This window comes from Amblyomma americanum, chromosome 1 (genome assembly GCF_052857255.1).
Source record: "Amblyomma americanum isolate KBUSLIRL-KWMA chromosome 1, ASM5285725v1, whole genome shotgun sequence".
Classification (NCBI taxonomy): Eukaryota; Metazoa; Arthropoda; class Arachnida; order Ixodida; family Ixodidae; genus Amblyomma; species Amblyomma americanum.
Genome location: NC_135497.1, coordinates 36,815,186 through 36,836,651, shown reverse-complemented (window position 1 = coordinate 36,836,651; position 21,466 = coordinate 36,815,186). Strand labels below are relative to the sequence as shown.

The 21,466-nt window shown below is 42.3% G+C and overlaps 1 protein-coding gene across 7 annotated transcripts in view; it reads left to right on the top strand.

Moving 5' to 3' along the window:
* The window catches only part of LOC144112640 (26S proteasome non-ATPase regulatory subunit 4-like), a 54,428-nt gene that overhangs the window by 28,711 nt on the left and 4,251 nt on the right, over positions 1 to 21,466 (top strand). For all 7 annotated transcript variants that reach the window (XM_077645446.1, XM_077645451.1, XM_077645447.1 and 4 more), the window contains 4 exons: positions 37 to 98; positions 4,195 to 4,345; positions 6,886 to 6,991; positions 17,464 to 17,607. In XM_077645446.1, the coding sequence (XP_077501572.1) occupies positions 37 to 98; positions 4,195 to 4,345; positions 6,886 to 6,991; positions 17,464 to 17,607 (463 nt within the window). The remainder of the gene's footprint in view (positions 1 to 36; positions 99 to 4,194; positions 4,346 to 6,885; positions 6,992 to 17,463; positions 17,608 to 21,466) is intronic.

Genomic DNA, 21,466 nt, shown 5'->3' with positions numbered 1-21,466 from the left:
TGCATTTTTACTTTTATTTCTTATTTTTACCTCTAGGACCTAAATATTCCGACGTTGACACCCTTTCTCAGCATTCTAATTGGAGGAGGCTATGCTGGGTAAGTATCATGTTACCATGAAAGCCTAGGCTGTATTAAGTGCAGACATGCTTGCAGGTGATGTTACAGTTTAACTCTTTAATGCCCAGTGTTGCGATTTAAACATGAAGCTTGAATTCAAATTTTTATGTCAATGTATTCACTGCTGGCAGCGCCGTATAATAAATATGCGTGGTGCCACTTTGAGGCAGCTGTTAGTAACAAAAAGGGGCGTGTATATGACTCATACCCGGTGATCAACAGCTCGTGATTTCTCTTTGTGTAGAAATTGTTGCTGGAAGAATAAGCAAGATTTGTACCATAAAAAATATCTTGAACTCAATGCACCCAAGAAGATTCGCTTTCCTATCAGATACTCGAAACGTTTTCCTTGAATATCTCATTGGTTTGCATACTTTGTTTTAATGAGCAGCAGTCGACATTTGTGCCAATTAGTCGCTGTTCAGGGAACAGTATTGAAACTCATTGTGCAAAAAAGTTCTGACATTTCTTCTGACTGAGAACATCTACAAGTGTACTACAAGATCTTATGGGAAAAGTTGGCTGGGGGTGACAGCGCTGCCCAAGTTGCAGAAACAGCGACGACGAAAACTTTGGGTGTGCTGTTTAAAGAGTTTGGTCCCTGAAACATGGCAGTAGCAATGGCAGCTATAAGGACAAAGAGGACACTGGAAAAAGACAGTCTGAGTCTGTTGTCAGTGGAAAAGAGCATGGGAAGTGGATGACCGCTCCTTAGAACGTCACACTGTCATTGTAGCACGACGCTAGCAATTCCTGTACAGTGGCCAAATAGACAGGTACTGCTAAATGTTGTCTGTGCCTTTGTAAGCAAGGAGAGCTTTTAAATAAGATGCAGCAGCTTCTGAGTCATTCTTCCTTATAACTGTGCTAGTTGTGCAAGATGGACTGAATGCCCAAAGTCATGGATCTGTGGTGCACTGATTTACAATTTAAAGCCACGCTAACAAATTTATGGATTTCGATCTTAAATATGGGTGCGATAGCATGGGTGGTGCAGCAGTTGTGATTTTGAATGCGCGATATGTGTTACACACCTGGTTCCCCAAGATCTTTCTGTATGTCACAGAAATTCCTTTCATGAAAGGAATGAAAAAAAATGAAGAGATGCATGGTGTCAGTGGCAGGAATTGAACCTGCTGTTTTGGCACGGAATACAGCAGTAACGGTGCCAGGACATTCGTGGTGGGGTGGCATGTAGAAGCACGAATGAAAGGGGGGGGGTGATAAATTGTTTGGTAAGCATGGTGGCTCTGAAACATTGCTTTTCATAAATATAAAATAAATTAACAAAATGTGATAGGTCACCATTGAAGGGGTTAAATGCGAGCTGCAAAATCCTGGAACACATATCTCATCAGGTCTGAACAAAATGCTACACCTTTTTTTGTGGCCCGGCTAATTTTTCGGTTGGTGACTGCCACCCCTTGCCTCCCCTTGGCACCATCACTGGCTGAGAGGTATGCTACCTATTAAGCTGTCTGTGCTGGACAATCAGGCTGCGAAAAGGGAAGGGTAGGTTTTTGCACTGCTGATGCTACATCTCTCAGGCAATGCCAGTACTTGGCGCTCAACAGATGGCAGAACTATGCCACCTCTTTCCGCACTGTGCCATTACTTTAATTGCCGCACACCTCACCTCTATTCACATTCACAGTCTGTGTTCTTGCAAACTCCTCTGAAAGAGTGGTTTCAGCATTTTTTTTTCCCTCGAGAGCTGCATTGTTTAATTTGTGTATTGGTCGAACAAAGGTGCAGCATAACAAGAACAGGTCACAAAAAGACTGGATAAGGAGGCAGTCAGCAGAAGGAATTATCAGTTACAAGTCAGTATTATCTGTCCCATATCTATCTTTGTGTGACCTGTCGTTTTTGTTGCGCAGTACATTTTTTCAACAAAACTGTATAGTGTGCTCAATATAAACCACATTTTTTATTCACATACCCTAAAGGCCCTTTTCAGGCATTACATAGAGGTGTACAGTTACAAATAAACAATACTCCGCATATAGTTGTACAAGCAACACAAATTCTAAGTTGAGCATAAGCAGGAATGAAGCCATTCTAATCAGAATTTATTAGTAAAAAACACTTCAGTTTTTGCACAAAAACGTCATGATTTAAGGTGAAGACAATATCACCTGGTAACTTGTTGCAATGATGAACGGCAAGAAACAATGGTGAATGAAATGACTGAAGGGGTGGGCACGTGCAAACATGGGTTTGATTTTGAGAGCATGATCTAAGCGTGGAAAGATACGGTGGGTGGGTCTAATATAGTATGAAGCAAATGAAGAGTGACTGTGATAAAATGTGAAAGTGTGAGAATAGTGCCAGTATTCTTCTGTTTTCAAGTGATGATAGCTTTAGCGATGCTTTGATTGCCGTTATGCAGGAATGACATGTATAGTCCTTAGTTATAAATCTCGCTGCTTTATTTTGTATGGACTCCAGTTTGTGAATTAAGTACAATTGATGCGGGTTCCAAATTAATGATGCGTATTCTGTTTTTGAGCAGACGAGAGTAGTGTAAGCGAAAAGCTTGGTGACAGGATCAGCTTGGTGCAAGTGATGGCTGATGAAACCAAGTGCTTTAGATGATTAACTGACAATTGCATTGATATGATTATTCCATGTTAGATCAGACAAAAGATGAATACCTAGGTATATGACTGTGGAGACATTCTCAATGGAAATACTACTCATGGAATAACGGTGATTTTGAAGCTGACTATTGGTGGTGAATGTCATAGTCTTTGTTTTAGAGAGTTTAATTTGCATTTGCCACTGTTCACACGAAGTAGTGACTCTGTCCAGGTCTCTCTGCAAAGAGTTTGTGTCGTCAGGGTTGGTAATCTGTCTCTATATAACATAGTCATCAGCAAATAATCTAGTAGTAGAGGCAATAAATTCACTTACACCATTGATCAAGAACAAAATGGTCCAAGCACTGATCCTTGCAGCACGCCAGATCTTACCGTTGTTGGGGAAGAACAACACCCATTTACACAAACATATTGATAACGATTGGTAAGAACTATCATTTAACTATCCTTGGATAAACAGAGCAAGGTGTACAAAGTAGACTGGTTTGTTATGCTTGCAATGGTAAGACTGTTTGGATAATAGAATTAATGTTGATGTAGTTTCAGAATGAAGACAGCCAATAGCATATAATGTGCCTGTCATTGGCAACATCATGGTAACTGTATAGTAGTGCCAGGCACAACAGAGCGCTATCAGTGCTTACCCTGGCACAGACTTGCATTGGCTCATTTATGTTTGGAATATGCATTTTTGTTCTGTTAAAGCTAAGCTGAATGTTAAAAATGCATGCATGGTTCTATGGCAGTCCTTTCAAGCTTTTAAAAACGGTTTCGTGCTCCCAACATTATGCATGATTTAGCTAGCACTGTCATCTTTAGTTACTAGTGTAACTGTAGGCCTTCCTGTTTTCAGGTATTGTAATGGAAGCAGTGAAGAAGCAAGCAGTTTTTACTTGCTGTAAAAAACAAACAAGAACCCAATTATAGTCAGCTGTCAGTGTAGCGGTAGCAGAGTTAAATGTCCAACTTGCCAGCAAGAGCAATAGAGAAAGGTGAACACAGGGTTAAATGTAATGTAAAGCTTGGTAGCCTCTATGTGTTCTCAACTCGGGGACAGCACTACGATAGAAGCTTTCATTTCTCTGTTTCTCTTTTTCTGCATTTTATTAATCTTTACGAAATAAACAGTGTGTCACAAAAATTATTGCATCAGTAGCAGAAGCTTATCAAGGCCTACATATCAATGGCAGTGTATTGCGTAATATTTGGTATCATTATACAAAAATAAGCATGCTCTTATTGTGCTTATGTTTCACTCAAGAAGCTTGTTTTAGAGAAAAGGATAAGAAAGAAACCTCATCATAGTGAGAACTGAAAAATGACAAATTATTAACCGCTGGCTAAGTCATTTGAAACTCTTCAGCAACCCTTCAGGCTAACTTACCTTCTCTAAGGTATAGAGGTTAGTCCACCTTTCCATCAAATCACTGCCTCACCTGATTAGTAGCATGTGCTCTTTGTACATTCCACAGCTCCCACATGGTGTCAGTAGAAGCAGGCAATGTCTTGTGGCGTGTGCTCATGAACTCGCCAATTGTCCGGGCTCAAGATGACACTCCCTTCACCTATCGCATCAACAGCCTCGATTTTGACCTCGAAGATGATGACCCAGAACTTGCCTTGGTAAGTGAACATATGGCTTCACATGGCATGTCAGATGATCACACTTCATTTATTCTGGAAAGGCCCCACTAAGGGATATTGCAGGAGGGGCGGGCATGAAGTATGTTGGTAGGGGCTACAGGTGATTTTCGATAGTGGTGTTGTAATTGGTGATTAAGGGGAGAGAGGTAAGCAAAGAAAATAAATTGGCATGCGTTGTTAAAAGATGTTGAGATTATTAGATGAGTGGTCAGTAACGCCTGTAGGTTCGTGTGACGAGTTGAATTAGACCGAATGTAAGGCACGTGCTCAGGAATTCACTCCGATTGTTACTTTTTGATAGCGGTATAGCCAGGCAAGTCCAGTTTGTCGAGGGAAAATCACCTAAAAGAAGGATGTGGTGTTATGGTACCTAGTAATTAGAGTATGCAGAGGATCATGGAATAATGAGTTAAAAACTTTCATTTTACGGCGGTCGATAACAAATGCCAGTGAGTAACCGTGGGAAGGTGGCCTTAATACATAGCCAGAGCATTTCTAGTGCAGTTGTATCGTGCAGTGCAATATTCTGTTAGTAGCGCTAAGAACACTGCCACCACATCTATCTTTGCGAAAGATATCAAAGCTGGCCAATGAGGGTAGGGTCTCGGGATCTGTTATTGACAAGTGAAGCCATGTTTCAATAAGTAAAACCAGATTGCTACAGGAAAATGAGATGACATGCTGCATATTTCATCGGGCTTGGGTAAAAAGTTTTGAATATTATGATATTAGATAAAGGTTAGTCTTGGTGATTTCACATTGTTCTTGCACACGGTACTAGGATTTTCATTTGACAACTCTTTGGGTGGTGTGGTCACAAATGTTTGTTTTGTTGTTAGAAATGAGCCCATAATATCTAATACCCCTGTCACAGCGAGTTTCAATGGCCATCGAGTCGAGGGTCTTCAAAATTCTCAATCGCCATTAAACTCGAAGGAATTGTGTCGCTGCTACATGGCAAATCTCAATGGCCATTGAAATGGTTCTCATGTCTTACGCCAAGCTTGTGTGGCGCCACAATCGCTACTTTGGATTTTGCAAAAATAACAAAAATATGTGATAAATGCATACTAAATGCTGGAATGCACGTATACGTGCATGTCGTTTAAAACCCTTTTAATTGCACGTATGCGACAGATAGATGGAGACACTGCTGTAGCCACTCTAATACAAGATGAGCAAAAAACCAAACCAGTCCAACTGCACCGGAGCGCTGCTTCGTCAGGCTTAAGACCTGGGAAATCGCCTTGATATCTGGAAAACAAGAGCTATTTGTCTCTTGAGACTTTATGCGAGGGTAAGAATGGGCAAATCTAAGGCGAATACAACAGCTTAGAACACGATATTGCGTTGAGGTGTGAATCAGGCAGGCAGGGCGCCACCATGTTGTCAACGCTAAGTACGCAAGCACGCAAGCAACGCAAAGACCGCAACGCAAGATTAATGCACTCAAAACCAGTCTGATACAATTTTAAAATTATTGTACCGACTGCTTGCATTAAATTTTAAGCGAATAATGATTGTTCATGCTTTTGTACCGTGAATGTGTCGTGTACGAAAGTGCGCTTGGCGCCGCTCGAAGCAACGCTAGCAACCTTGGGCACCGCTCGAATGCCCTCGAAATCTCGATAAAGTTCTGCGCTACTCCGTTGACTCAATAGGCTATTGACTCGATAGCCATTGAAACTGCCCGTGTAGCAGCGCTAGATCGCCTTTGAGTCGATCGACTATCGGTTCGAGGGCCCTCGAAATGCCCGTGTGACAGGGGTATTAGTTTGACTTTCATGTCATATGCCTTTCCAAACTGAACGAGCTGCTTGTGCGCGAGATGAGCTTTTGGCAAAAAGTCTTCACTGACACTGTACTCAGTATTCTTGAAATTTTTGCCCAAAGAAAGTACGTATTTTTTTGTTCTTTAAGTGCTCAAACTTTAAAATGCTAGAACACTTGTCATTTTGCAAGGGAAACCTGAGCTTGTAACTACCAGAATCAGAAACAGTGGCTGGAATTGTGTTCTTCAGTTGTTTCCATCTCTCAGCTTGTAGAAATCGACTTTATACCCTTTTTGACAATTAGGTAGATGGTCTTTCATGTAGCTAGCTGATAATGCCATTTACCTTGTCTTGTTTATATTGTGTGCTTAAATATAGAAAAATGCTCACTTATATTTGCTGAACCGAATGCTTATGTGTATGTGTGTGTGTGAATATACATGTTAGTGCGTGCATGCATGCATTTTCATCTATACGTTTTTCCAGTTATATTGACTGCAGACACTTATTTTAGCTTTCAAGGCAGCTTACAAGACTTGCTTGGTGGAACGTGCTTGTCTGTTACGTTAATTGCAGCATTCATTCAGTAAAATTTCATGCGTACAGGGCAACCTGCAAGCATGCCTGTTTTGTCTACAGAAAAGCTATGATTTCACTAGGAAATATGGGACTCGTGTCTTATTTACTTTTAGCGACCCTCGGAGGCATGTACACAGTGCACTGCTGTTTCACCTACTCATTTGGCAGGTCCTGCGTGTGTCAATGGAGGAACACCGCCAGATTGAGGCCAGGCGGGCAATGGCCAACGCAGCAAATGGTGCTGCTCTGGCACCTTCAAGTGATGGGGCAGGAGGTAAATTGGCCCTTTTTTAAGTGTGGCAGAATTGCATGCATGACACAGAGTGCAATGCGTCGCGATGGTACCTGCTGACAGTGCAGTGACAGTCCTTCGTCAGTACTGTTACTTCTGGCTCTTAAAAAGCCCGACTTTCTGCATATTATGCGGGGCATTGCTTGAAAGCACCAAATGTGACCAGAACTGGTTATACACATAGCAAGTGTTATTATCAATCAATCTGTTTTGTTCGGGCGATCAGTTTTATTTTCGCAGACAAAGTACAGTGAAAACGTTGACTGAAGAAAAAGCTGCTTCATTGCAGCTTGACTGAGCCCCAGTCACCCATCAGCAGTGATGTACGATATGTTTGTACTGCAAGAATACAAAAAGTAGCTTGATTATTTGTGATACGAAAAATAAAGTGGCAAAATACAGAGGGAAATATATATATATATTCCGAGAAATGCGGAAACTGGGTAACAAAATTGAGATAATATACTAAGGCGTTGCGGCAGTGACAGACAGTCTTTATCTGAAAAAGTTCATAAATAATTTTGTGGGTTAGTAGTACCATATTAATTTGTAGTGCATCACAGGTGATTGGTAACAAAAGCAGTGGTTTCTCAAAGGTGTTTTTAGTTGTACTAAATCTAAAAATATATCTAAAGTACCTTTAATAGCGCTTGCACACATACACATCTCGAACCTTAATAATCTAAAGTTTAAGAAAAAAAATAGCACTGCATACTCCAAGAATGATGTATTTTCGACTGCATGCTGGAGGGCTTTTTTCTGCGAGACAGATTTCATGCATATTCGTTGCAGTGGTGTTGCCCCACATAAAAACACAATGACAGGCTTTGCAAAATGCAGTTTGTTGTTTATTTCATTATACCAAGTTGTTTACCATTTAGCCTTCAAATTACTATGTATTAATTTCTTGCCGTCCCTATGGGGCATGCGGACTTCCTTGATTTCATGACTGCGAGCTTTTGCAGCACACAGGTTAGCTCTTTCATTTCCATTTATTTCAATATGGTTCGGCACTCAGCAGAATTTTATCATATGCCCCTTTGTTATGAGTTTTTCTACGTTGTGTATTATGCTTCTTACTAAAGGTTCGGCTGCATTTCTGGAATGTAATACCGTGAGCAGGCTAAGTGGATCCGTATTTCCTGTTTTCAATACTGTTATTTATTATTCTGCTTACAGCTACAGAGGTATCATAACAAGCAGCAGTAAAAATGGATGTACAGTTTGGCAGCCTTACTATTTTTTGCCAGTTTCCTTGCAGTACCGCGCTTCTGATATATTCTGCTGTTTTTGAGTGGTCAGTGTAAAATTCGGTGTAGTTCACATATTTTTCTTGTAGTGCCAAGTATTCCTGTAATATGTGTTCATGTGGTGTTGTTTTTTTTTTTGAAAGTAAGTTAATGCTAAGTCACATACAGTGAGAAGGCTGTACCATGGGGGCAGTGGGGTGTGCCTTGAGCGACATCAGGACGTGTGTCCAGTTTCTTTTTGACGATGTTTATGCATGGCAGGAATGTGACTTTTTTGTCAAATGTTATGCCCATAAATTTATTTTCTTGATTTACTGGAAGTATAATTTCATATAAGTGCAGGGTTGGATCAATCTGCAAACCTTTTTTTTTTAGCGAGAAAAGAACAACTGTTTTTTTTTGTGGGGAGAACTTAAACTCATTTCTGTCTGCCCAAATTGCAAGTCTGTTTAATGTCATTTGTATCTGTCACTCACTGGTTAATAGGCTGGAGGATGGGCATGCTATGTGAAGATCATCGACATATAGGGAATACATAATGGACTTCGGAACTATCTTAGCTATGGAATTCATTTTCACGACAAATAGGGTAGTACTTAGAATACACCCCTGTGGTACTCCATTCTCCTGAATGAATTTTCTGGAAAGGGTAGAACCCAGGCGTACACGAAATGAGCAGTCAGGCAGAAAATCTTTTAACCAAAGAGCTGACATCTGGGCCAGTTGGTACATAGTTAAGTGAAAAAACCAGTCAAACAGAGACGAGGGACAAGAGGAGGAATTCACAACACAACGACTGGACTGTGATTTATTGAACGAGACACTTTCCCAGTGTGGCTCACAGAAAAAATTTTTCACGAAATGTTGCACAGGCGTAGTGTATAAGTTTCCCCTCACATGCGAAAAGGTTTACATCGGCAAAACAGGCCGGTGTATCAATGAACGGCTGCGCGAGCACTACAACTCATTGGGTTCTACTGATGGGCAAAACCTGCCTCGCCACTGTCGCGAGTGTGGCTGCTATCCACTGTTTGGCAATGTAAGCATTCTTGGTGGAGGCAGGTGGAAAGGAGAATGCGAAGTTTTGGAAGGCTACTACATTAGGTTGCATGGGGAAGATTGCGATAGCACAACTTCGGTACGCCTGCTAGAAAAAGAACTTGTTTTTTTGGCTCGCGGGCGATAGTTGTGTTGCTTATCTATTTGATTTCACTGTCCGGTGATGGTTTTGGTATTGATGCGCATGTCCTGTGAGCTGTACTGGGAAAGTGTCTCGTTCAATAAATCACAGTTGATAGTCCAGTCCTTGTGTTGTGAATTCTTCCTCTTGTCCCTCGCCTGTGTTCAACTTTTTTTTTCACCTAAATCTTTTAAGCAGTTGAGCATCCTTCCATGGATACCTAGTTCTGCTGGGTCGTGGAGAATGCCAAACCACCAGGTGGTATCGTAAGCCTTCTCCATATCAAAGAGAACTGCTAGACAGGGTTGTTTATGGATGAATGCTTCCCTGACAGTATTTTCAAGGCGGACGAGATGGGCACTTGTTGAACAAGATTTTTTAAATCCACATTGGTGGATGTCAAGAAGTTCACAAGATCCAAGAGCAAACATCAGCCTAATGTTTTGCAGCACTTTCAAACGATTTAGCGAGACAGCTTGTAAGGGCTCTTGGCCTGTAACTACTATGGGAGGTTGGTTATTTTCCAGGTTTCAAGAAAGGTACAATAACGGCATTTTTTTGCAGTTTGTGTATTTTTCCTGACATCCATATTTAGTTTAAAAAATCTCAAATGTGCTTCTGCAGAGGGCTGAGAAAGATGTGCCAGCTTTTCATAATGTATTTGATCAGGGCCAGGCGCTGTCTGTTTGCCGGCAGATATAACTGTTTATTTCGTGAATTGTGATGAACCTATTTTATGGTTCGTCTGTGCTGCCACTTGTTGAAAGTATTTGTTTCTCCGTTTTATTTTTATGGCTAAGATGTGCAGCAGTTATAATACACGTAATTATTTCACTGAGTTCATCTACACTTAGATTGCGCAAAAAAAATTTTCTCCGGTGTGGCCTTTTCCCAAAATAGCACCCCAGTCAGCTACGTGGAGTTTCCGATGACATGGTTTTCTTGGAATGATTGATGGTGGTGATGACAAGTTAAGTACCATAGTTAATTACAAGGTGATCACTTCCAAAGGGGTTATTAAGAATGTCCCTTTTAAAATCGATAAAACAGACGGTGAACTAAAATTTAGATAGGTTTATGCAGCTCAGTTTTCCAGAGCTTGGAGAGCAGTATGTGGTTTTCCTTGTATTGAGGAGGTAGATATAATTGTACAGAATAAAATCCTCTAATATATGACCTCTAGTGTCTGTTTGTTCACTTCACCAAAAAACAGAGTGGGCATTAATATCTCCAGCAACTAGATATGGCTCTGGTAGCTATTTAAAAAGTCCTTCTAGATCATATAGTGTGCCCGTTAAGTGTGGCTCGAGGTGTATAGAACATGTAATTATTTTGAAATGTAGAACAGTGACTGCAACACCTTCATATCTAGTTTTAAGTTTGACTTTGTGAGTTGCAACACCACTTTGTTCTATAATAGTGACACCTCCAGAGAGCCTGCTTGAGTGCTCTCTGTCATATCGGAAGACTTTATATTTCTTTAAAATGTTCTTATGTTGAGGTCCTAAGTTTGTTTCCTTTGAGCATAACGTCATGAGAGAAAATGATTTTAAGAGGTCCTTTACATTGCCGTAGTTGTTCAACAGTCTTCGGCAGTTTCAATGAATTAGGAATGCCATTTTTACTGTTTTGGGGGGATATGGTTAAAAACCTAGGCAGCCGGTTTATTGGGGCCTGTAATCTGAGTTTTTGGTTTCCTAACACGCTCAAATGAGCTGTGCCGCCCCTGCATTGTGGATGTACTGGAGATTGTGTCCACTGCCTCACCGGAGTCGCTGGAGTGCCGCGAAGAAGCTGCGGGTGTGCGAGGTGCAGACCTCTCCCGATTGGGGAAGTCTTTTGGTCTGCCAACTCGAGGGTTGGCAAGCCCTTTTCTAGAGATGGCAGTGTGGCCTTCGCCGCATCTGCCAGAGACGCAGATGGTCCCGCCGCAGGCTCACTGTGTGTGGCCAGGCCAGGTGCCGAAGCGTGGTGTGGTGCCTCGCCCCGTTGCACCACATCGGAGAATTTTGTTTTTGCACTGAAGGAGAATGTGCCAGCGGTATTTGAAAGTCATTGTCGTGCTTCTCTGAATCAAATGTTTTCTATGTTTTTAGAGTAATTATTTCTTTTTCGCTTTTCCTTGTTGGGCAAGACCTTGAATAAGCGGCATGATCTCCATCTCAGTTCGCGCAGCACGGTGCTGCTTCATAGTTCTCTAAGACGTCCTCATGCGAGGCACATTTCGCGCATTTTTTGTGGCCAAGGCAACTCTATGAGCCATGACCATATTGCTGGCAGTTGTAACACTGTCGCGGGTTCGGGATGTAGTGGCGAACATTTATTTTCAAATAGCCAACTTCTGTTGCTTTGAGGAGTGTACTTGAATTGAAAGTGAGGACAAGATGCTTTGTTGGTATTTTTTTGTTTTCTTTCCTGATTGTAATACGGTAGACATTGATGACATTTTGGTCCTTGAGACCCTTGAGCACTTCTTGTTCGGTGAGTTTGAAGAAGTCGGCTTCAGAGATTACACCCCAGACGGTGTTTATGGATCTGTGTGCAGTTATTGACATTGGGTTTTTCCCAGTTGACATTATGGTGGATAGTTTTGAATGCTGGGCACTGTCTTTAAGCTCCAGTAGAAGGTAACCATTAGGCATTTTTTTTAGCTTGTAACCTGTGCCCAAGGCATCGGTAAGGCTTTTTGCAACCAAGAATGGGGACATTGTTCGGGCAGTTATTTCTGTCTCATCGCTGTGCAGAACATGGAATTTTGGGTATGCTTCTTTCAATTTCTGGAAGTACTGAGAAGTTGCATTTGTCCGCACTCTTTTCTGTGGGCGATCATTTTGTTGCGAAGGGGGAGCCATAAAATATGTGCAATGTTCGGCCATGGTGCCAGCCGCAGAGCCCAATGAGGGGATGGGACAGGAACTCGCAAGTAAGTCCTGTCTACGTCAGCTTTACACCCCAACTATTACCAAATATGACGAAGCGTAGGGTTGTTCGTCACACAAGGTTAACCCTCGCTGCCAAGAAAAAAGGAAAAACCAAGAAGGCAGGTGGAAAGAGGAGAGTCGTGAGACAGAAGATAGGAAAGTGAAAGGTGAAGGGGAGGACAGGAAAAAGCGAATGCCGATTTCCCCCGGTCGGGTCAGGTCGGAGATGCAGTCTATGGGAAACTGAGGCAAAAGTGGGTGTTGCCTCCGCCGAGGGGCCTTAAAGGTCCAAACTACTAGGATCCTCTTTTCCCCAGACACAGCTGAGCCACGTACGGCTAATTGCGGGTGCTCTAGTCCGTGGTGACGCCCTACTCACCATCATCCCCCTGCGGGGATGTCCCTGCAGATGCTGAAGAACCCGTGGTGTCACCAACATCTGCATGTTGCAGGCGCCCCTGTGGGGATGCTCAGAGTGCAGTCTAAAATCATAATAAAAATTGTAGTTGTGAGTCAGTGCTCGTCTGTATTCTCCTTCTGTCTGCCTTTCATCTGGCTGCACTGTTTCACCGAAAATGCATCTGTACCAGTTCGTTCAAGTTTCCATTCTACTAGCATTGCAGCAAAGTTATGACCACATTGATTAGAATGTTCCGACGCTGCCTTCTGTATGTTGTTTGCTGAGTCAGCCCAGTGGCTATTTAGTCTGGCGCTCATTGATTGCCCTGTTTCTCCAATATATTATTTCTGACAAGAAGAGCTTTGAAGAATGTAGATAACATTAGATGATGCATAGTTAAGGCTAGTCTTTGTGTCGAAGATGAAGTTGCTTGCTGGGTCGCTTTGTAAATGCTTGCATGTCTTGCATTTAGGTCAAGAGCATGAGCTTGCTGTTGGCAGGGGTTTCTTATCAAGTTAGCGTGTACTTAGGATATCTCTCAGGTTTGTGTTGCGTCTGTATGTTACCCTGGGTGCATCGGGAAATATTTTCTTGAGACGGTCGTTGCCAGTTAAAATAGGGTGGTACTTCCGCTGAAAATTATTTATGCGCGGAAAGGCGTCCGAGTATTTCGTGTAGAGGGCTGCTCACTATTAACTTTTGTTCCTTTTTTAAGTACAGCGCCTCGTTTGAGAGTGGTTGCACATCGGAAAGCATTGTTAAGGGAGTTCTGGGGATGGCTCCTATCAATCAGGGTGTTTTTTAGTGAGTGTAGGTGTTTAAGTAATTGCCGTAGGTGCATATTCTTCTAAGGCGCATTGCCTGTCCTACAAATATGCCTTGCTTACAGTGCTTGGGATGATGGCTAGCGAAATCTAAGTATTGCTGTCTGTATGTAGGCATCCTGTAGAATGTGGCTTTAAGCTGGCGTTTAGAAAACGATTGGTAGTGTCGAGAAAATTGACTTGTGTTTTAGAGTAGTGGAAGATAAATTTAATGCTAGAGTAGAATGAATTAAGGTGCGAGACAAAAGCTTTCAGGGCTTCAGACTCGTGTTTGCATATCATAAAAATGTTTTTTTTTTAATGCAGGTATATGAGCGGTTTTTCTAAAAATGAATTTGGAAGCTTAGGCTGCAGTAACCCCGTAAAAATCTTTGCATAACTCTGTGCAAATGGAGTGCCCATACTTGTTCCAAGTACTTGAAGGTAATGAGAAGAATCCAACTCAACATAGTTGATCGTGAGTACCAATTGAAGTTAGCAGTGACGGCGTAGAGCTAGAGCATCCGCCTCGCGTGCAAGAGGACCATGGTTCGAATCCTGGTGTTGCGTATTTCTCCACCGGGTTAAAAAAAAAAAAATCTCCGCGTGGCAGTGGAATTGCATAACCAGGCCTGGGTTGCGGCCTGATCTTGGCGACCAGAACCGACAATGCACTCCCTCACCAGATCATGGTGGCCGCAGCCAGCAAAGGACGGGGTTAATTGGAGAGACATGGGAGAGGCCTTTGCTCTGAAGTGGGCATAGTCAAGCTGATGATGATGATGGTGATGCCGATGATGATCAATTGAAATAGCGAACAGTATACCAGTTTCACGCAGGTGTGGATTTCGAGTTAGAGCGGTCGAGAGCACGTCGATTCCTTCATTTATGGAAATATTTGTGTACAAAGCGGTGACATCGATTTTAACCAGGATGCTATCCGGTGGGATAATGGCTATGTCATTAAGCGGCTCTATTATTCGAAGAAAGTGCAGTGTGTCCTCGACAAAAGAAGGAAGAGGGTTGGAATGTTTGCAAGGTAGTGGTTCAGAAATATTGACAAGTTCTCTGTAGGCGTATTATTGTTCGTAACGATAGGCTTGCCCGGTATATGTGCTGTAAAAAAGTCTCCTGCGGAAATCTAATGGATTTTAGGAAGCATAAGCTATTTCAGAAGTTGTAGTCTGATTGCATTATTAGTTCCCTGGATAACAGGTGTGCCAGTTTTCTCAGAATTACGTGGCAGAACCAAGTAAGAGGAAGAAGACAAGTCCTCTTGTCGAAACGTTGGCAAGCACCCAGAGGCTTTCCCCTGCCTTCTTCACTTTGTGTGTGTCAGGGAAATATCTGCCTGCCCTCCCTCTACCATGGACTTCAAATATAAAAATAGGTTTGCTTTATTTGTTCCGTTTAACAGACTGCTAAGTAGAAGTAGCATGTGTCAGACTAGTCTTTTACAATAGAATTATGGCTGCTTTAGATCCAAACAAATCTATGCAGTTTATATATAGAGCTATTTGTTTGGGTGTATAGTCTCAGAAAAAAACAACTGCTCCTGTGGGGTTTAGTTTTGATGTTTAGGCTAGGCTGTTATCATGGTCTTTTCCTAACAGAACATGATATAGATAGACTTCTTGAGCTGCACCAGTCACAGAATGCCTCGCAGTGATGAAATTAACATAACCTTACTAATCAATTCTTGTGAACGTTTCATGTGTGGACACCTTGAGCATAGAAAGCATTGTGAAGATTATTTGTTTGAATAAAATGAACAAAGAATGTTGGGGTATATTCATCCATTGTCTTGTTTCATTATTTTTTTTATAAAAGACCACACTAGTACAGCAGGTTTTTTTTATTCGCTGGGCAGTGTTATGAATCATTAGACCCAGTGCTGCCTGTTTAAACACTTAAATGTTGTGGATATAAACCCAGCACAGATGTCAGTAAGCCTGTCGGGCTTTTACAGTAGTGGCTGTTTGGGCTGCCCTTGAAATTCATAGCATGGCCCAAGGTTCTAGTGTTTTTGCTCTGCCAAACCCACAGTGTGTGGTCTGTGCTGGCATATTAAGTACTCATAATGTCATATTCGATGGACACCTCGATTGTGCTGTGAAGGAAGGTATTAAGGATGGGATGGAAATTAAGGCACAGATTTTTTTTAAATAGACATTTATACCTGCTACTGCCGATTTTCCAAATTTATGCAATAAGCGCAGATGCTGTCATTTTTTGTCCGAGTTTCATCGGGATTTTTTACCGTGCATTACCGTATTTACTCGAATATTGGTCAATACATAGTTAGGTGAACCCTGTAATTTTGGCACCCGCAAAAGAAAAAAAAGTTAGAATGCCGTATTGGTCAACCAGTGGAAGCATCAAGACGCCAACGTATACTTAAGGTGACCAGTGCAGTGCATCACATACTGGAGCTGCAGTAGTGACGTGAGAAACTGTCAGTGCTTTCCACAGTGTCTGGTACACCTTTCAGTGACATTATCGAAATCTGGCATGCTGTCACTCAATTTTTTTGTTCCATGTGTATGATGATAGCTGACTTGCATGCTGCCGAGAATGGTGAGCCACGTTCAGGAGCTATGATTTGCCATGTGGTGAAGCGACTGAAAGAAATTTCATTATATGACAGTGCCTGTAAAATGGGCGATGGATGCGGCGATGGTGCGATGGAACTCCATTCTTGTCTTTGTATTGGCCTTAACCAAGAATTTTGTCTACCTCTCTTAAAAAAGAGAGGCGCATAAAACCTTTGCTTAGTGAGGGTAGCAGATATTGGTGCAGTTCATGAAGGCACTAAGGCTGCCAGAGCGTAGGACTCTTCGCAGCAGCATTGTTGGTGTTCTCCTGTCATAGCTAAGATTGAATGGACAAACAGTACAACAAGAAAGGGATGCAGGTAGGTATTCGTCTCTTCCCTGTGATGTTTGTCTGCAATGGCGTTTCTCCTTCTTAGTTTTTAGCAGAGTTTTCATCTCGTCCTGGTTGTGATTTCCATATTAGTGGAACCCAAAGTTTTGATAGCGCAATTTAAAAAAACAAACAGGTGGACCTACGTGCAAATAGTATTACTGTTTTGACTAGGGCACTAGTAATGGAATTTCACTGTAGAAAATCATTCTGGGATAGCCTTCCTCTTCATTTTCATGTCTATGATGTTCATGTTAAAAGAAAGGCATCAGAATGTGGGAAATGTGGAAAACAGGAATGTTGTTTTTCTTCATTGCATACATCTCAGCTTTGAAGCCAAGGTGAAGCACTTTTAGAGTTGAAAGTGTTTTTCATGCAGAAGAGTGCTGCTAGATCTCATGGTCACTCTCAACAGACAGTGACGCATAAAACACTGTCATGACAATGACCAGCTTGAATCACCTTTCCTACATGGCTCACTCGAGTGGCTGCGGATACGATTCACTACTTCTGGCCTCTCCAAGAAACCTCTTGCCAAGTACCACGGCCTCTACCACTTACTGTATCGCACATCCGCTGTTAACTACATTACTAAGCCCCTCAGACAGTCTTCCAATTTCCACTGACACAGCTGTGAGACTATAAATCTCCAGCGCCTCAAGCTTTACTACAATTCAGTTGTCTTGTTGTTGCCTCGCCTTTCCCCAGGGTCCATTGTAAAGAAGATGCGTGTTCCCATAGCTGCATTGCCTTTGCATAGAATGAGAGCCTCCCTGACCCAGCTGACAGTTTCCACTGCTGCTTGGCAGGCTTCAGCGCATCTAAATAAACTCCCCCATTACACAGTGTGCAATTGGGAATGTTAAAACTCGATTGCTGCCATGTTCTGTCTAGTATTAATGTAGTCACCCATTCAGAACCAGTGAACCATGTACTCTGTCATTGCATTCTACAGTGTGTCTGTTGTGTGTGCAGCTATGCCAGCTGAAGAAGAGCTCTTGGAGCATATGTCATCCGGAACTGGACAAGGTGGAGCGTTTACAGGGATGCAACACTATGAAGCCACGACAGAAGACGACGACCTCGCTGTGGCTGTAGAAATGTTGCTCAGCCTGGGCTGTAAGTGAGACTCTGCATATGACTTGTTTCCCTGTTTTGCTGCAGGTTAATGGCTTGATACCTACCCCCAAAAATTCTCGAATTTCATCATTAACAGCAAAATTGTTGAAAATGCCTGCACAATAAAGACGACAAATGTATGCATATCACATGCATACATGCACAATGTCAGAGATCGGAAAACAGTAAACCTTGAAGGAAACAATCAAACAGTGCAACTATGCACATGCATGGTTTGCATGTACAAAAATTGCCAAGACCCATGCAAAGTCCAGAATCAGGATAAGCAACTGCTTTTACGTGATGCAAGCGAAAAATAACAAATGTTTTAAATAAATCGTTGAAAACGCACAGTAAATTAGGCTACAGTGGGTAGAAAACAATCACTACAGAAAATTAAAATCTAAAAGCAAAACTAAGGTGAAGTAGTGAAAAGATAACAGTTCATAAAAAATACTCAGCAAAAAGCACTTTCAAGGGGTAAAGGTGCCATAGTCAAGAAAACAGTTAAAATCTAAGGAATACCAGTGTTAAAATTCTAGAAGATGAAACAAGCACGCATTTTCAAAAAAACCAACTGGCCTTCACTAAAGAGTTAATTTAGTAAAAGTGTCCACCACACCATGATGGCCTCCCAGTAATCTGAGCGAAACTATAGCATGTGAATGTAAATTTTCAAAATTCACAGGCGATCAATTCGTTTCATGCGGCAGAGTATGCATTAGCATTACTGTTCCTCGGATGGAGCAGCCACCGTCACTGACTGGTTCGGGCCGTGCGAGCAGGTGACATGATCCAGTCACGATGTACCCCTGCTTAACTTTCCCAGTCCAATTCATCAATCACAGTGTGGCAGGCCATATTCCCTCTCCACTCTCCCCACCCAGCTCTGATTGGCAACTGCGGCGCCCCTCTCGGCACCCGTCACCTTCCACCTCTTTCTTCCTATTCTCTTTTCTCTTCCTTTTTCCTTCCCTTCTCTCTCCTGAAAGTGGAGAGGGGATGTTCCTCACTGATTTTCCTCCTACCAACCAAGGCTTCACGCACCAACACCAACGCCGGACGCTTTCTTCAATAATGGGCGTTCTAATGCTAACACAATAAAAAAGAATTTTCAGTGCTGGGTGTTCTCTTGAATGCTGGAAAAGTACTTTGTAGCTGTAGGGCTAGCATTTTTTCTCAGATATTTCACTATGCTCTATGCTACAGCCTTTGTAAGTGGCAGTGGCATAGTTTGCCATTTAAGTATATCAATTTAAATAGTTATGCAGCAAAATGTGTAAACAGGAAATTCAGATAGTCTGATTGTGAAGCACACACAATTTGACACTTGGCTGCCGTGAATAAAGTCGGCCAGATGAATACGTTGCAGTCCGACGACTGCAGCATACATGTAGGAAGATTGTTAGTTGCCTACTAGCTGCATTTGCTTCTGTGGATAACTTGGCTAAACATGCACGATCCCAAAGCAGGCTGCATTGATGCATGTTGTAAACGATGCTGTTGGAAGTCTGGCTTTGAACTTGTTGGGCGAGTTGGCGCATGGCTATTAAGAAAAAGTTGCGCACACATAAAAGAAGACAGGAAAAACAACGAAGTCTGAAAAAGCGTTAACTTTCAACTAGTTTTATTTGGTTCAATAGAGCTTATAAGGGGTGTTTTAAATTATTCAATACAGATTTTTTTTTAAAAAGCCTTATAAGATATTTCGGTGTGGTGCATGTATTTCAATTTACTGAAATGCAGACATTATTTATTGACAGAGTGCATTGAAAAAAATATAAATTACCTGGTTAACTTTCTTATTTTTAGTTTTAAGGCACAAAGTTATATTCTGAAATTGAAGGCCGTCAAAATAGAAAGCGAGCACAGTTTTTGATATTTCAGCATTGGCATGATGCCTCGAGATATCGAACGTGTTAAAAACACTTTTGAGACCTTTTCAAGTTGGCTTTCCCACACTGCATATTGATAAAATGTGCTTTCTTTGAATCCAATGCAGACTTACGTCTTTTAAGACGCAGATGATGTTGACGTGATTCTTTTGATGATACCACGTCCAGCGATGCCATTTTATGAATATGTAACGTGGGAAAGCAGACTTAACGACCTGCCAAACATGTATGTTCTGCGCTCCATATCTCGAAGTGCGATGCTGATTCAGAAATTTTATAAACTGTGTTTGTTTTCTATGTCAAAGGCCCTCAATTTCTCTATATAACCTTTTGTCTTAGAACCAAGTCAAAAGTTGATGAGTGTATTTTAGTTACAACCTTTGTCCGTAAAGTTCCGAGACTGAGTCCATTAAAAAAAATGGGTTTAACATTGAAATCATTTGTGCAGCACCCCTTCGAAATAGTTTCCCTTGCAGTCTATACAGAGCTTCCAACGCTTCTTGAGGCCATGGAAACAGCTGTTAAACGCTTTTGGCAAGGCTGTCAGCTTCCTTGTCGTGGCGTCTTGAATGGTCTCCACACTTCCCATCCAGCAACCTTTTAGGGCTCTTTTCACATGATGAAACAGGAAAAAATCGCATAGGGAGAGGTCTGGCGAGTATGGCGGATGGGCAAGTACTGTAATGCTGTGCTTGGCAAGAAATTCTGTCACGCTGAGAGCAGTGTGCGGCCTTGCCTTTTCATGGAGAAGGCTCCATTGTCCAGATGCCCATAAGTCAGGGCGACGGCATCGCAGTGCATCACGCATGTGTTGGAGCACGCGGCTATAAAACTCCTGATTCACCGTCAGCCGTTGTGGCACGAACTCGTGGTGTATGACACCTCTGGAATCAAAAAAAACTATCAGCATCGTCTTTGTTTTGGTCTTCTGTTGCCCTCACCTTCCTCGACACCGGAGAGCTAGCGGACCGCCCTTCGACGCTCTGCCTCTTTGTTTGAGGATTGTATTGAAAACACCGTGTTTCTTCTTCAGCAGTGATGCTGTCGACGAATGCAGCATCCTTCTCTGCCTCGGACAGGAAATCAGCGCTCACTGATCATGTCCTTCTTTTCCTGTGTGAGGGAGTGTGGCACAAGTCTGGCATTCAGCTTTTGTTTCCCCAAGTTCTCACGCAAAATTTGGTTCCATGTTGTCTTACTAATGCCGAGAGCATCTGATAGCATGCGGACTGTAATGCTGCGGTCTTGCTCTACGATTTCCCTGATCCGAGCCACATTGTTTTCATTCCGTGAGGTTGAAGGGCACCCCTGGCTTGCGTTGTCTTCCATCGACGTTCTCCCTGAAACGAACCTCTTGTGCCACTCGAAAACTCGTGCCCGCGATAATGTCTCGTTGCCATAAGCGTCACGGAGGAGCTCATACGTCTGTGTTGCTGTCTTGCCAAGCTTCACACAGAATTTTGTGTTTACACGCTGTTCAAGGTGCGTTCATCTCTCCACATTCACTCACAGTAGAATGCGCCGGCGACTAGTGACGTATTTTCCTAAATGTAGTGCCATATAGCGGCTGCCACAGCAATTAACATAAATAGCTCAGGTTAGCCCGAAAAGATGGTGCTACACATACGCACCAACATTTGTTTTGGGGAATCATTTCTAGAGAATAAAATAAAACAGTCTCGAAACTTTACGGGCAAAGGTTGTAATTGTCGTTTCACTCTATTACGTAAACAATTATTTTTCGTGGCTCTTCAAAGAAAAATCTGTATTGAATAATTTGAAACACCTTGTATAGGCAGTGTACACACTTGCCTAGAAAGGGGAGGGGGCAAATCAAGCCTGTGCACAAATCAAGAAAATCCGTGCAGGAAGTCCTTTGTGCATTACACAGGATAACAGAAGTGTCAGTAAGGCAGTCCTCGCCCTTTACCTTGATCTGGTATGCTTCTAGAAGCTCACTGGTT